We start from the raw sequence: 15,032 nt of genomic DNA on the forward strand, positions 1-15,032 counted from the left end.
CGTAACAGTCCCTGCCTTCGCTCCCATCAGAGGGTATATCATGCCGGGCTTTCTAAAAAGCAGTCTCGTAAGGCTGACGCCGACACTGTCCGCGGCGAGGATCTGACGACCCTTCAACCTCGATGTCTTATGCTCTAATTCTCTCATTGTCTGCCGGACGGAAGGCCTGGGCTCTGTGGGCAGTCTCCGGGCGCCATAGGTTTCCGATACCTGAACTGAGACGTCCTGTGGCAGAGGCTGGCCAACAGACGCTCATGTCCTTCAGCATATCATCAGTGGAGCAGCCATTTCGCCCGACACCTTCGACCTTCCGAAAGCATCCAAGACCAAGGCAAGCTCGTCCTTGCTATAACAGGATCAACTCCCGCACCTCAACACACCTCAAAACACCTCCGCACCAACCCTACTCCCAAACCAATTCCCAAGCTCATCGCCCTCCTCCTCCTTTCCACCCATCATAAACCCTGTCAACCGCATATTCCCAGCCTCACCCTCCCCAACGTCAGGCCACTCAGCCTTCGGCCCGCCACCCTTAACCTCTAGCATCTCTTTCGCTGTCCCCCAACTAAACCGGCACTCGCTTCCCCACCCGAACAAAGGGTCCATATTCGCCCGCATCCACGCCGTGCACCGCGCATCAGACGGGTACCCAGAGCCCCACGCGACCTCCCCACCGCTCTCGTCGTATGACTCCCAAAGCACGTCCAGGGCCGCATCGCGCGTCACCTTCGCGCACACCGACGCCGCCGACACGCACGGGTACAAGCTGTCGGCCTTCTTGGCCACTGTTATCCGCAAGTTCGGGAAGATCTTCTCGAGCCGCTTCTGGTAGGCATCCGGCGGGCCGATCGTATCAATATACACCTCCTCCACGTTAACCCCTTGCTCCAGCACGCCACGGATCAAGTCGACCGTCGCATCCATGGCCTGCGCGTTAAGGTTGTACGGCGCGGTAGGCCGGAGCTGCGCAGCAGAAATGTCCCTCGCGCTCATGACGCGGGTGGCCCAGCCGCAGTTCTCGAACAGGTCCGTTTCCGGCGTGCAGATTTTCTCCATGAGCTCTGAGCGCACGGCGGGCGTCAGGACCTTGCTGTCGTCGAAGTGGTGCGTTTCAGCGAGCAGGGAGCGGTGGAGGGCGAGCGGGAGGTAGAGGAGGGCGTAGACCATGGGACCGAGGACGGGGCCGCGGCCTGCTTCGTCAACGCCGAGGACGCAGGGTGTGGAGAGGTCGGCGCGGACATTGGAAGGAATGGGAGAGTGGTGGGTGTAGCTTGCGCCGGAGAGGACGAGGGGTTTCGTTATGGAGGGAGCGAGGAAGATGGTGTTTGGAGGGGTTTCATTTTCGAGTGCTTGGGAGTCGGGGGCATCTTCTAGAGTGTCACCCATGTTCGGCAGACGTTGAAGTGTTGGTTGATGGTGTATGTGGGGTTGTCAAGGCAGGCAGTAGGATACGAGAGCTTCCTGTGATATAATAAGTGAGGCAACTGTAGATTGACGTCGCGCGCGGGAAGACGCGTCGAGCGCGACTTGCTACCAGTGACCGCGTCGTGGGGTAATCACGTGATTTTGGGTCAGGTTGATCGTCCTCCTCTACTCAATTCTTGGTCACTTCCTTCACGGGACCCCCTCCGCCTCGCGTCTATGCAAGGTTTGGTGGCCTGTCTAGCGCGCCACGAAGCTTTGAGGCTCGAGAGACCGTCACGTGATGCGACCGCCGCTCGGTACCTCTTGTGAGGCAGACGTGCCTCGTGCGCGGCGGCAGCCGTCCCATCCATCCAGTCCAGCGACTCCACTTGGTCACGAGGGTTGCCGCCAGCAGGCCTGAATTGGCCTTGCAAGGTGAGAGACAGCCGTATCTCACTCGCCAACTCCAATGGCCACCCGCATACCTCAGAACAACGTTTGGTCACCCGCCAATTCCGAGCCGAGCAGACGCGTTCGTGGCCATATCACACATACAGCCTGTGAGCGGTGCCGTAAACGCAGGATCAAGGTACTTCCCAGTCCAAGTCTATATCAGCGGATGACGTGAGTAATGCGGTCTTCTGCCAGTGCGACGGCCAGCGTCCGTGTGTGTGGTGCCGTGAGCTTCCTGAAGTCTGCAACTATGAAACCAGGCCCGGCGAAACCAGAGACCAGGCCAAGAAGAGGAAGTACGACGATCTTGAACGCGCCCACGACAGCCTGCTCAAGCTCGTAGACCTTGCCTCCTTCAGGCTTGACGCTCCGGAGATCCTTGGTCAGGTGAAACAAGGCCGGGATGTCGACGAACTCCTGGGCTTTCTCCAGCATGGCGACGTTCAGTATGAAAGCAATCTTGGAGCAGGCTCTCGAGTGAGGCATCTCATCCTGTGTCTGTTCGTCCAAAGCACCGCCTCGCTTGATGAAATCGTCGCACTAGCTCCGAGGCTGATCGATGAGAGCCCCGGTAATGACTTCCTCGACAGCCGCGAGGTCCTCGGACTGAAGAATCGGACGATCGACGGGCAGCTCCTCGCAAAAACTATCCAAGAATATGGGGCTCACAGCTCAACGCGTGCTAAGCCGGAGCCGGATACTGGTCAGCCGCCTGTCATCGCCCGTTGTGATATCAATGTTCCTGCCTGGCCCTGGACAAGATTAGACGCAGACGACGGCTTGGTCTCGCACCTGGTCTCAATCTTCCTCAATTACAACAATGTGTACTGGCGAATTGTGGAGGAAGATCTCTTTCTCACGGACATGCAAGCTGGCAGCATCGTTGCCGAATATTGCTCTCCTTTTCTGGTCAATGCTATTTGTGCACTGGCTTGCGTAAGCATTTGTCACTCCAGGCCGCTGCATCAGCTGCTAACAGTTGAACGAACAGATGAGCTCAGAACACCAAGCAGTCTACGTGCGTCAAGATGATTTTATTACTCGAGGTCAGCACTTCTACGATGAAGCGCTGCGGTTATGGCTGCTGGAAGAAGGCAGATCGTCCCTGGCCAACCTGCAAGCGCTGGTTCTCATGGCGATGCTGTAAGTTCACGAGCTGTTTGATGCATTACACAAGCTGCTGATGCGTCAATAGAGCTGGCCTTAAAGGCAAGGATAAGCTGGGAACTGGATTGCTCGCAATTGCTTTGGAGATGAACAAAGGCCTACCTTTTCCTAGCTCTTCGTCCGAAACAATGCAGATGTCCAACGAGATGAGAGCGCGAACATGCGCAGCCTGGGCCACTCATTTACTCGATGTGTACGTGAGACGTCCGGATGCCCATACTACTGCCCTCATGCATTACTGACGAGACAGTTCTGGCTCCCTTGGGTTTCTCAAACCTTCAGCGCCAATCCATCCAAGACTTCAGTTCTCACCAAACCTGCCAGAGATCTATCGCGTCTGGACCGGTGAGCCTTTTCTCAATGTCAGGACAAGATTCCGGCCCAACGCTTTGATGCGTGAGCGGTGCCAGCTAGTCAGACTGATCGCCGAGATGGTTCATTTGTTTTTCGCCGTCCCGAGCCTCAGATCAATGGACAAGATCAGGGACGAAGGCTTTGTGTTGATGACGAGATTGCAGCAATGGTACGACTTGCTACCGTCTGATCTCGAATTTTCTGAACATCTTGCAGCGCCGTTGTACGAGTTACAGTGAGTAATATCCGCATGGAGCTTCTCATGTATCAACTATGTTGCTAACCCACTATCACAGCACACACTTCCACTCTGCCATGATTGCTCTACAGCTGGCGTTAGAAAAGACAAGGACCGTGGACCCTCCACCCAATTCTTTCCCTCAACTTCAGAAGCCGCCTCAGCCAACCATCAACATCTTGGAAGCCACATTGGCTGCGGTGCGGCTCCTCGGCCACTATCGCCAGCGATACGGCTTCAAGTCGTCAGTTCCCTTCAACTTCCAGTTGGCGGCTGTTGCATCCTCCGTACTTCTCGGCCACCTCAACCCGCCCGTCGAAACTGAGAGCGGCCTTCGAGACGCCACTTATAGTGCCCGTGCAGCCTTCGGTGAAAGTTACCGCTGCCTGCTGGCGATGGGCACACGCATGATGATTGCGCGCGGCTTCGCACGCATGATCTACCATACCGCGAAAAAGAACAAACTGCAGCTCCCGCGCAATGTGCAGCGCATGCTCGACGTCGTCGCGCAAGTCGTCTGGGAGGCGCGGGACGTGGAGCAGATTAGTTCGAATCTCCCCATGGTAGCCTCGACGGGCACGTTCGATGTTAGAGAGGAATTGCGAATGGAGGCGCTGTTGAGGAAGTTCGAGAGTGTGGAGCTTAAGGCCAGGGGATAGGACTCCACGACTATGGCCATGGCCCATGTTCGTGCTGCGTCATTTACCTAGCATCAGCGCGCATTTGTTCAAAATTGACACCTCTCAGCGTAGCTGTACTGTCAAATCATAAGCGAAGGTTCCAGTACCGATCCTCCAGATCGATAACCTTTTTAGTAAACACCTGATTGACACGCAGTTTGGACGTGCGGGCGTTACCCCAACCCTAACCCTATTATCCCCAATGACGATCAGCAGATCGTGGGTAGCGAGGCAATTGATAGTCCCCAGTCATCGAGATGGCTTTTCGCTTCAATCGAACAATGTTAGTGTAAAGTTTTTGGTAAGTGAGGTCACCAATGCGCAGGAATGTGGAATGCCGCCCGCAAATCTCGTGTCGTCAAACGTTCTAATCACCCGGACAACAGAGTTGCACCTCACGCCTGATATCGCACGCTAACAGCATGAGCATAGTCACAAGGGAGTACTGCACGACGAGACACCTTACTGTAATCATGCGAGAGCTGCATGCCACGACCGACGGGATGATCGTGTTCTCGAGGGCACGTTAATGCGCCAATAACAGAGACGCGGTCTGATCAGGTCTGGAAATAGAAAGCTGTAACGAGAGCAGAAGAAGCATACGAATCGAAGGGCTCAAAGCCGATCGGCGCAGGACCACCCAGTCCAATACGCCCGGCATAAATCGCTTTGTTGAATGCTACCTAATGCTCGACAGAACGGGAGACCCCCAAGAAAATATGCGCCCGTGGTAATGTTACAACCCGCTGCAAGATTCACCAAAAAGTCCTGTACTCGTGTTTGAACATCCCTTTCGTCGTCGTGCTCGAGTGAACAGCGTGCTCTGCCACCGGCGACCTAAGACCGGGCGGGAGCATTGCCGTCGCCGCGAGGGCCACGGCCGCGTCCGCCGCGGTTGCGGCCTTCGTTTCCGTCACCGCGGTTGCCTCTGAAGGGCCCGCCGCGACCGCGTCCACCACCGCGACCGCCACGGCCGCCGCGCTCGCCCTCGCCGCGGCCACGGTTGCCGCCACGTCCACCTCTAGTCCTGCCGGGAACTTCGTGGAAGCCGTCGTCGGCTGTGCCGTTGGTGGGCGCTGAGGTGTCCGCTGCGGCTTCACCGGGTGCCTTCGTGTCCCAAGCCTCTCCTGCGGTGTTCCCAGCGGCGGGCTCGTCGGCCCAGCTGGTGGTCTGCTGCTGCTGGGATGCCTCGATGGGCGCAGCGGCGGGGGTGTCCACCTCGTCATTCGGCCTGGGCACGATTTCGTAGCTCTCCTCCATCGCATCCTTCTCGGCACCAGTAGCTGTGTCCCAACGTTCACCGGCGACGTTGCCTTCAGCCTGGACGGTAGATGTGCTCTGCTCGGTCGCGGGGATACCGTTGGTCTGAGGCTGCTGGAGCTCGGTAAGCCCGGCGTGGGTAGTGGTAGGGTCAGAGCCGGCGGCGACAGCCTCGACGGTAGGTTCGGGCTCTTCGGTAGGGAAAGGGGCGTGCTCGACGGAAGCCTGCTTGACTTGGGAGACTGCATGACATGTTAGCAAAGGAGTTCAACTCAGCAGCGTGGCGCAGCCTGATCCATGGGATCTCCAGACTGCAAGGGGACTCACATTTGACAGGGAGGAGAGTGCCTTCTATGCTCGTCACCTGCTCGTCGGTACCCTCAATCAAGCTCAAAGCAGTGTCCACCGCCTTCTGGTCACCACCGTACACAAGCAGCAGCGTGCCCTCGAAGGCCCTGTTCTCATCCGTCTCCGAGTCCTCTTCCGCATTCCTCTTAGCAGCAGCTGCGCGCAAGAACTGCGAAAAAACCAACAGCTTCTTCTTCAGCTCAGCCTCACCGTTAGCAAGCGCCTCAGCCTGAGCCTCCTGCTTGATCTTCTCCACCTCTGCGCTGTGAACCGAGGTGAGGTCCTGCTTCTGCTTCTGCAGCTGTGTCTGGTACTCTGCGTCGAACTTCTTGTACTGCTGCACCTGCTCCTCGAGAGCAGTGAGTTGGGCTTGCAGCTGGGGCTTCTTGAGAGCGGATGCCTTCTGGTCATGGTTGATCTTACGCTGGGAGACAAGCTCGTCAAGAGAGACGTTAGGGTTCTCCTTGATCACAGCGTCGGTCTTGTGCATCGCAGAGAGCTTCTTGTTGATTGCGCGCATGTTCTTGACCAAAGAGGTGATGTAGGGGTTCTCGGAGCCGCCCTCGACGGACTCAGTGACTGGAGTGGAGGCCATTGTGAGTAGGCAATGGATGTGATGAAAGCTGCGTAGAGAAGCTGAAAGAAGAGAAAGTTGCGAGATGTGTGCGTAGGTCGTTTGACTAGGGTCGAGAGTGTTTGTTCACAGCTTGGGCACTGCGCATGAGCTGGCTTCGAGAAACGTCCGTCCGTGTGTCGCGCGACTGCCAATTAAGCTTTGGCGCTAGTGGCCGATAAGCTCTTATCGCATACCATACCAAAGGTCGCGCGGAGGAGTTAGAACAGACCGAGGTGGACTTTCTTTGACGTCTTATTACCTTACACCTACACTTTCTACCACCACCTCGCTGAAAGTGTCGCCACCTCGTCATTTGGTGAGGTGTCTTTATAATGGCCAGCTCTCCCTCCCAAGCGCTGGCCAAGCGCTCTCACGAAAATGCGCTCATGCCACCTCCGCCACCACCCAAGCGACAAAAGCGGCCTGCGAAAGTGCTGGACGAGGATGTATACTCCGACGCGCTCTCACACATCATTGCGCGTGACTTCTTCCCTGGCCTTGTTGAGTCCGAGGCGCAACAACAATATCTGTCCGCCTTGGATAGCAACAACGATGACTGGATCCGCGAAGCTGGCAGGAACCTGACGCAGGTGATGACACCAGGGCCGGATGGGCGAAGGAGGCATGGAAGAGGAACAAGCTTTACACCCAAAAGAAGCACTGTAGCGGGGGAAACGCCTCGAGGGTGGACAGGGGATACACCTGGGCGGACGCCCATGACCGAGGCGGGCGGTGACCACTTTGTGCCGGAAGAGAAACCAGAAGTGGACGTCAATATGTCTCTAGGAGCCTTTCAGGCCAAGTACACGAGTGAAGACAACGAGAGCTTCAATGCTTTGCTGGACAAACAGAACGAAAAGCGAGCAAAAAGCTATGGATTCTTCCACACTGGCAACAAGATACCTACAAGTCGCCAGATAGCGCACAAGGAACGAGAGCAAAAGCTGCTTGAGAGCGGTGACGGTGCACACTCTACGGCTTTGATCACAACGAATGCTGCGGGAGAGGAACGTCAGTTGTTGGCTGCGAACAGACCATCTCAAGACCTTGACACCAGGCCGGCTTCTGTCGAGTCCTTCCCTAATCGCTCAGGCCCGCGAAACCACCTTATGTTCGGACCAGACGGCGTGGAGGACCAGGTTGCCACACGGGCGCAGATATCGGAGGAACGATCCCTTGCCGCACCGAAAGCAACCAACTACGCAGGCACACGCTTTGCCTCGCAGACCAGCACGCCTGCGCAGACGGTTCCTCCGAGTCCCTCAATGAGCGCTATTGACGCTGCCATAGCTGGGAGACCGAAGCCCACAGCTTCCGAGCCAGGCTACACCGGCGCCGAGACTCCGCGCGTGAACGGCTACGCCTTCGTCGACGCCGAGCCGACGCCATCCGAGCTCGGGCAGCCAGTCTCGGACGCAGAAGCAGACGCGGCGGAGCGCGAAGCAGCGCGCGCACTGCTCCCTAAAGCTGACGAGTCTGGCCCCAGTCCTTTCACAATCCACGGGCGAAGCAAACGCGAAGACCTGCATCACAGGCTTGTTGAGAAGGCTGATCAAGCGCGGAGGAAGAGTGGCCGGGGAAGGGTGGAGGAACTTTCAAAGCTGGGAATCACGCCTGGACGAACGCCGACGCCGAGGTTCAAGACTGCAGAGGGCCTGAAAGGTGGTAAAGGAGGCATGACGCCTGCAGCGAGGAATCTGGCGGAGAAGTTGAGGACGCCGCGAAAGGGGTGGTGATGATGGTGATGGCTATGATGACTGCTACTTTGCTTGCTGCTTTTCTTTCGATATGATGATACCCCTACACGCTTGCAATCATACTATTCATTGTCATCGCCGCTATCAACATCCTCGCAAAGCTCCCCTGTAGACTCGTACTGCAACAAACCCCGGCCCGCCATGGCGCCGCCGCCGGGCAAGCTCCCTCCGATCTGATAAGCCGCCAGGAGGAAGGGCTTGGGTGATCTTCAGCAAGCGTGCTGAGCTGAGGGCCGAAGGCTCCTCCGGATCCCGCAATCCGGGGCTTGCGGGAGTGAAGATGTCGTGCATTAGCGGATCAATGCAGGTACCCTGTGCGTTTGCTATTCCTTCGTGAACAGATGCTAGTCCATCTTTTGATAGCATTTCGGCAGGAAGGCGTATGGGGGCCTGCGACGATGATGCGGGCTGGACGGTCTTCCAACAGCATGTAACGAGGCAACCCTAGGCATCATACTGTCCTGAAATGCAGTGCGATGCGACACTAAGGTATACGCCTTACCGCGCATAGCGTTTTCGCAGTATGCATTACAGGAATAATGAGGCTGTAAAGGGACTATGTCACGTGATTGCGCGTTCTCAGCGCCAAATACAGCATGCTACAGGCTTCAGTGATCGAACGAATTCGAGTGGACGCGTTCTCCGTGTCACAATGACAGTCTGATGTGTCGATGCTCACCTATCGCGTCGTTGTTGTTGGCATTGAAGTGCGAAACGGCTTTTGCGCACACTGCTTGGAGCCTCAGGCACTCCGCCGGGTGATCTGAGGCGAACTCCGCTGGGCCAGACGAGTGGAATCCTCCGCAAAGCGGGCAAGGGACAGCGAGAGCGAGCTGCCCTGCGAGCACCAACGCCCTCCTGCGTCACTCCCTTCGCCGCACACCACACCACCTCACTCCTCCCGCCTGCGCACGACTCCCACCGCGTGGCATGCTCGTGCAGGTCCCGGACTGAAGCGCCCGACGCATCTCCTCTCGCAACCCGCAGCCACCAACTCCCAAGGCCGTTTGCCACCGCGCCCGGCGGTCGCAAGGCCCGGCACCTCCATCCGACTGCGCGCGCCCGGCACCCAGCGAGCCCGACTGGCTCGCAACCACACCACCCCGACCCGCGCACGTGCGCACCACCGCCAATCGCCCGCGCATTCACAATGAGTGTCGCCGGCGACGTAGACGTGCCCGCGGCGCCTGCTGCCGCGCCGCTGTCCCCAGCGCCGCAGGATCAACCCAAACTCACCACCGAGAAGGTCGCAGATGCGAGCGCAAAGCCCGCGAATGCTCTTACGCCTCCCACTTCTGAAGAGATGAATCACGAGAACAAGGAAGAAGAGTCGGAGCTTAGCGATCTGGACTTGAGCGACGACGATGAGGAAGAGATCGAGCCCGACCACTATTGGGACGGAGGCAACATTCCCGTCTTCAAGCCGACAATGGCGCAGTTCAAGAGCTTCAAGAAATTCATCGAGAAAGTTGACAAGTACGGGATGAAGTCTGGTATCGTCAAGGTCATCCCGCCGGACGAATGGTGAGCTACTCTTGATTCACAAGAAAGAGGCGCATGTGCTGACGAGACGGACCAGGCGCAACAACCTACCCGCACTGGACGAGAAGATCAAGCGGATTAGGATCAAGAACCCGATTACACAGGAATTCAACGGCACCTTCGGCACTTACACCCAACAGAACGTGGAGAAACAGCGCTCGTACAATCTGCCGGAGTGGAAAGCGCTTACCCACGAGACCCAACACCAACCGCCTGCCAAGCGCGGAGAGCGTCGCCGCAATCAGGAGAAAGTTGTTCGGGGTGGCGGTGGGCTCCGTGGACGTGCTGCGGCGACCGCCGCCAAAGCCGCAGGCGACGCTGGAGACGATGCAACGCCGGAGAAACCCAAGGAGAAAAGGAAGCCCGGAAGGCCGAAGCGTAACGCTGCTGTCAAGGAAGAAGAGGTCTCTGAAGATGAAGACTCGACTAAGAGTGCCGGCCGATCGAAGGGCACACCCACTCCAGCTGCCGAACCTAAGAAGAAGGCTCGTGGCGGTGGACGTGGCACGACTAAGACCGTCACTTCCAGGCGTTTGAACAACACGGCTGAATCTGTAGACCACATCGACGACAAAGCTTTCAAGAATTTTGACTACAGAATGGAAGGCCTCGAGGAGTTTACTCCGGAGCGCTGTGCAGAGCTAGAGAACCACTACTGGAAGAGTTTGGGCTTCAACCAGCCCATGTACGCCGCCGACATGCCTGGCTCGCTGTTCAACGACGATCAAGAAGTCTGGAACGTGGCAAAGCTAGAGAACATTCTCGATGTACTCGGAACGAAGGTGCCCGGTGTCAACACCGCCTACCTCTACCTTGGAATGTGGAAGGCGACCTTCGCCTGGCATCTTGAGGACGTTGATCTGTACAGCATCAACTACATCCACTTCGGTGCACCCAAGCAGTGGTACAGCATTTCGCAAGAAGATGCGCGTCGCTTCGAGAAGGCCATGAAGCAGGCTTGGCCGATTGACTCAAAGAACTGCGATCAATTCCTTCGCCACAAGACATACCTCATCTCGCCGGACGTGTTGCAAAAGCAGTACAACGTCAAAGTCAACAAGCTCGTGCACTACGAGGGCGAGTTTGTAATCACGTATCCGTACGGATATCACTCAGGCTACAATATTGGCTACAATTGTGCGGAGTCAGTCAACTTTGCCACAGAATCCTGGTTGGAGTACGGACGCATCGCTCGCAAGTGCAACTGCGAGGCTGACAACGTTTGGGTTGACGTGGCCGAGATCGAGCGCAAGCTGCGTGGCGAGCCGACTCCTGAGTACTACGAGGAGACTGACGATGACTCTGAACTCGAAGACGAGGACAGCAAGCTTCCCACTCCACCAGCCAGCGTCAAAGGTAAGCCTGCTTCCAAGAAACGCAAGCGAGAGACGAAGCAGGAGGTCCCAAAGAAGAAGAAGAAGATCCGCATTCGCATCAAGGCGCCTTCTGCCGAGCCCTGCGTCATGTGTCCGAACGAAAACCCATGGGAGCCGCTGCTCCCCACAGACAACGGAAAGAAAGCACACAGATCATGCGCACTCTACACGCCAGAGACCTACATCACCAACGATGCTGGCGTCGAGAAGGTACATGGTGTGGCGAACATCGATCGGGCTCGTCTGGACCTCAAGTGCAACTTCTGCCGCTCCAAACGTGGCGCCTGCTTCCAATGTTCGGCTAAGAAATGCGCACGCGCCTTCCACGCCACCTGCGCGTTGGCAGCCGGTGTACAGATCGACGCTGGACCCGTTCCGACATTCGACGAAGAGGGCAAGGAGTACTATGAGGAAGGTTTCGATTTCCGCTGCAAGATGCACAGGCCGAAGATGTCGAAGAACGCGACCTCCAACAGCCTTGAGAAAGAGGAGAGGGTTCTAAACTACGCCAAGCAGCTCAAGTTGAACGATGTCGTGCAAGTGCAGCTCATCGGCCGTGAGGTGTTTGCTGGCCTTGTGGTAGAGAACAGACCTGCCGAGATGACTGTGGTGTTGGATGTTCTTTTCGATGGAGAGCGTGTCGAGGTCGAATGGAAGTATATCTGCGTCTTAGACCCAGATCAGTCGCAAAGACCTCATCCGTCGCCGAACGCTGTTCCAATGCCCGAGGGCATGAACAAACAGCTCGTGTCTGCAAGCAACCGCCAGGATGGTGTGCCCAGTCAGGACGAAGCATTCACCGACGATTCTGAACTGAAGTGGCAAGAATTTTACAACTCCGACTTCCCTCCTACAGGCTACCGTTTGAATAGGGACAAGCTGCTCAAGGTCAAGGTCGATCTCGACAAAGCAGACCAGCTGTATTACTACCTGCCTACCAAGTCAACAGAGGCAAGATGCTTTTTCACCGACAAGGTTGGTGGCACAGATCATGTGCCACACAGCAACTTCCTCGATCGCGTGGCGCCGCCTAAGCCGACCTACTCCTACACCGCACAGCGTCCCTCTTTAGCAGCGTCTCAGCCAGTGCCTCGCAGCCAACCTTCGCACGGCGGAGCGAACAATCACCAGCAAGGGTTTGACAAGCCGTACACTTACAAGCCACGCAACCCTACTCAGCCGCAGATGCTTGCAATCGACACTCAAGCATTGGCAAATCAGCGTAACTTCGCTGCACAGGCTGGACAGCCTGGTCCGTGTGGACACATTTCCTCACAAGCCCCATTCGGGCAGTCCGGTGGCCCGCCTAGAGAGCCTTCGCAAAGCGGTAGCAGCAGCGGTGCCGCAACACCACTTCGACCCTTCTCACAGGATCAGTACTATTCCACGAGGACACTCCCAGCAGCATGGCAGGGAGAGTACTCGGACTTCCAACGCGAAGTGCGGAAGTCTCAAGGCGCGCAAACTCTGCCGCGCCCAAGCTTCCAGCCTGGGCCGCCGCCTCCAACGTACAAGTCCGTCTCTCAACAGAGGGCAGACCTCAAGCAGCAGCCTCATGGTTACTCGTATGCGGTGGGCCCTCCCTCGGGCCACCCGGCCGGGAGCCCCCCGCCGCACCCGTTTGTTGCGAACGGTCCTTCGCCTTCGACGCAGTGTTATCAGTCACCCTACGGCGCTCCACCCACGCCTGCGACAGTAGCTTCAACGGGCTCTGGACAGCCACCGCGGCCTGCTTCTGGTCACGAGTCTCGTAAGTCTTCATAGCTTATCAATTTCTCCTCACTGCGCCTCAACATGTCTAACATTCATTCACAGACAACCCCGCGAATGCCGACAACGAGCATGGACATCCAGGTGCTACGCGCACACCTTCTGCTTCCATGAGCTCTGGATCTAATGGAGATCGCTCTCGCCCCGTCAGCCAACAGTGGACGCCACCCTCTCAGCGCCCTGGCGTCACGCCTACTTACCACGGCCCTTCGTATGCGCTTCCGCCTGTACGAGCTGAAGAGCCGAAGCCGAAATGGCCGTCTGCAATTCACCAAACCCCGCAAGAGTTCCAGCACCAGTTGACCTATGCTCCGAGCATCGCTTCGAGAGACGGTGCACACTTGCGCATGATGCGTGACAAGGGCTACATGCAGCCAGTCTACCAGCATGTCTCACCTTACGGGTCATACCAAACACCCCAGCACCAGCGACCAAACGGCCTCGGACAAGCTTTCAGTGCTCCTGGCCACGACAGCCAAGTCTGGACAAGCCCGAAAGCCCCGACAGCTAGCCCCATCTCCGATCCGAATACTCCTGGTATGCACCAACACCAGCAGAAACAGCAGCAACGAGACGGCTACCAGACTCTTGCTCCAGCACCCGCATTCCACGCTCCGAGCTGGGAATATCAGCAGCCTAAGCCGGATCTCGCTCCATTGACCGCTCAAGCTCAGGCGCAGAACGCGAACGGCCAAGGTCCGATGCTCCCACAAATGCAGACTGCGCCAAACGGCGGCCCCGAGGCCTGGCGGTACGCGAAGTAGTACTTGCATCCATCGGCCTGGTTCGGCCACCGGATGGGATAGATGGTCCGCTCACGCTGCGGTGTAGATCAACGGCAAAAAAACAATAAACGAGAAATGGCATTGAGGTTCGGATTGGCGCAATGACTGATTCACGAATGGGTTTAAAATACGGGAAAATCAAAACAAGCCGCGTCTCGAAACGCAGGCAGACAGGCAAGCATGCAAGCTCGCGCGCACAGATCGCGCGCAGTTGTTCTCTTTTTCGTACTTCTGCTTTTTCAAAAACACCACACTTCCAGATAGCCGTAGTCGCCGCTGCTATACAGCAGTGCTGTACGATCCGAACGTAATGAAGGAATCTCAACCACCTTCTCGATCCCCTTTCTTCATCATCCCCCCTAACGGTTTGACTTAGGAGCTGCTGTCGTGATAGTCCTCGTCAAAGGGATATATCCCTCGTAATTCTCCTCCCGCTCTTCCTGGCCGTCGAGTCCGCCTCTTGAGCGTCTGCGGGCTTCCGCATGCTCGCGGACGTAGGCTTTGCAGATGGTAAAGAGTTTGGATAGGCGGGCGCGGAGGCGGAGGCGCGGGCAACCATTGCGTTTGGGTTCATTGGGAGCGTCTTTTGGTTGGTTGTGATTTGATTGCGTTGGGTGATTTGATCTTGGGAAGAAAAGTGGCGGCGGGAAAGGGTTGGTTGTGGACATGGTGGTTTGCGCTCGGGCGACATAGCAATGAGAGGGATTTCGATTGGTTACATGAGTTTATAGGTGGCTTGGAGGCGAGAAAGCGAACACGAGAGCTTAGTGAATGCACAATATAATTGCGCACAGTCTGAAGGCTGGATGAGCAGTGAATGCGTTTCCTGAAATAGTTTTGGAAGCAGGTGACTCGAGCAAAGTGTAGGAAAACAAGAATTCGTTTGCTATATCCACTAGAGTCATGTATGAAAAGCAGACTGATTTTGATAATGCACCGATTAACCCAACCCGAAAGCCATAAAAAGACATGAAAACGGTCTCAACCTTGCAATGCCGCTGGCGCTTGCAGATCTCATGATTTCTGCAAGGAACAAAGCCTGTTATACCACGCATTAAGGCCTGAGGCTGAGTGAATCTATTAGTCCACCAACGATTCATGATCAGTCAGTCCTACTCATCATAATCGTCTTAGGTACGCTTGAGGTCCAGGAAGTCCTCGTAAGCTACGTGGTGCTTCAAGAGCATAGATCTTGAATCTTGAATATTCAGAATCAGGTGAAGCTCAATCAGGAATCAAATCAGTCAGGTGGGCGCTCAATCAGAAATCAATCAGCAATCAG

At 56.5% G+C, this 15,032-nt stretch overlaps 5 protein-coding genes across 5 annotated transcripts; 3 read left to right on the forward strand and 2 right to left on the reverse strand.

Moving 5' to 3' along the window:
• Nucleotides 1–381: 381 nt before the first annotated feature.
• On the reverse strand, nucleotides 382–1,386 carry WHR41_09179 (uncharacterized protein; the record flags this gene model as incomplete). The annotated part of the gene is made up of 1 exon (XM_069377783.1): nucleotides 382–1,386. One exon carries the CDS (start codon nucleotides 1,384–1,386, stop codon nucleotides 382–384), a length of 1,005 nt encoding a protein of 334 aa, XP_069225196.1.
• Nucleotides 1,387–1,644: 258 nt separating this feature from the next.
• Nucleotides 1,645–4,402, forward strand: WHR41_09180 (uncharacterized protein). The gene is made up of 6 exons (XM_069377784.1): nucleotides 1,645–1,993; nucleotides 2,053–2,793; nucleotides 2,849–3,000; nucleotides 3,053–3,217; nucleotides 3,275–3,613; nucleotides 3,675–4,402. The coding sequence occupies exons 1-6, from the start codon at nucleotides 1,874–1,876 to the stop codon at nucleotides 4,273–4,275; spliced, it is 2,118 nt and encodes a 705-aa protein (XP_069225192.1). The 5' UTR covers nucleotides 1,645–1,873; the 3' UTR covers nucleotides 4,276–4,402.
• A 731-nt stretch (nucleotides 4,403–5,133) lies between these two features.
• On the reverse strand, nucleotides 5,134–6,610 carry WHR41_09181 (uncharacterized protein; the record flags this gene model as incomplete). The annotated part of the gene is made up of 2 exons (XM_069377785.1): nucleotides 5,884–6,610; nucleotides 5,134–5,798 (listed from the first exon to the last, which is right to left on the reverse strand). The coding sequence occupies exons 1-2, from the start codon at nucleotides 6,497–6,499 to the stop codon at nucleotides 5,134–5,136; spliced, it is 1,281 nt and encodes a 426-aa protein (XP_069225193.1). The 5' UTR covers nucleotides 6,500–6,610.
• Nucleotides 6,611–6,852: 242 nt separating this feature from the next.
• WHR41_09182 (uncharacterized protein) lies at nucleotides 6,853–8,256 on the forward strand (the record flags this gene model as incomplete). Its single annotated transcript, XM_069377786.1, has 1 exon — nucleotides 6,853–8,256. The coding sequence occupies one exon, from the start codon at nucleotides 6,853–6,855 to the stop codon at nucleotides 8,254–8,256; it is 1,404 nt and encodes a 467-aa protein (XP_069225194.1).
• A 1,111-nt stretch (nucleotides 8,257–9,367) lies between these two features.
• WHR41_09183 (uncharacterized protein) lies at nucleotides 9,368–14,078 on the forward strand. The gene is made up of 3 exons (XM_069377787.1): nucleotides 9,368–9,801; nucleotides 9,857–12,945; nucleotides 13,011–14,078. Exons 1-3 carry the CDS (start codon nucleotides 9,428–9,430, stop codon nucleotides 13,727–13,729), a joined length of 4,182 nt encoding a protein of 1,393 aa, XP_069225195.1. The 5' UTR covers nucleotides 9,368–9,427; the 3' UTR covers nucleotides 13,730–14,078.
• Nucleotides 14,079–15,032: the final 954 nt, after the last annotated feature.

This window comes from Cladosporium halotolerans, assembly GCF_011745625.1.
Source record: "Cladosporium halotolerans strain TM138-S3 chromosome Unknown Sca69, whole genome shotgun sequence".
NCBI lineage: Eukaryota > Fungi > Ascomycota > Dothideomycetes > Cladosporiales > Cladosporiaceae > Cladosporium > Cladosporium halotolerans.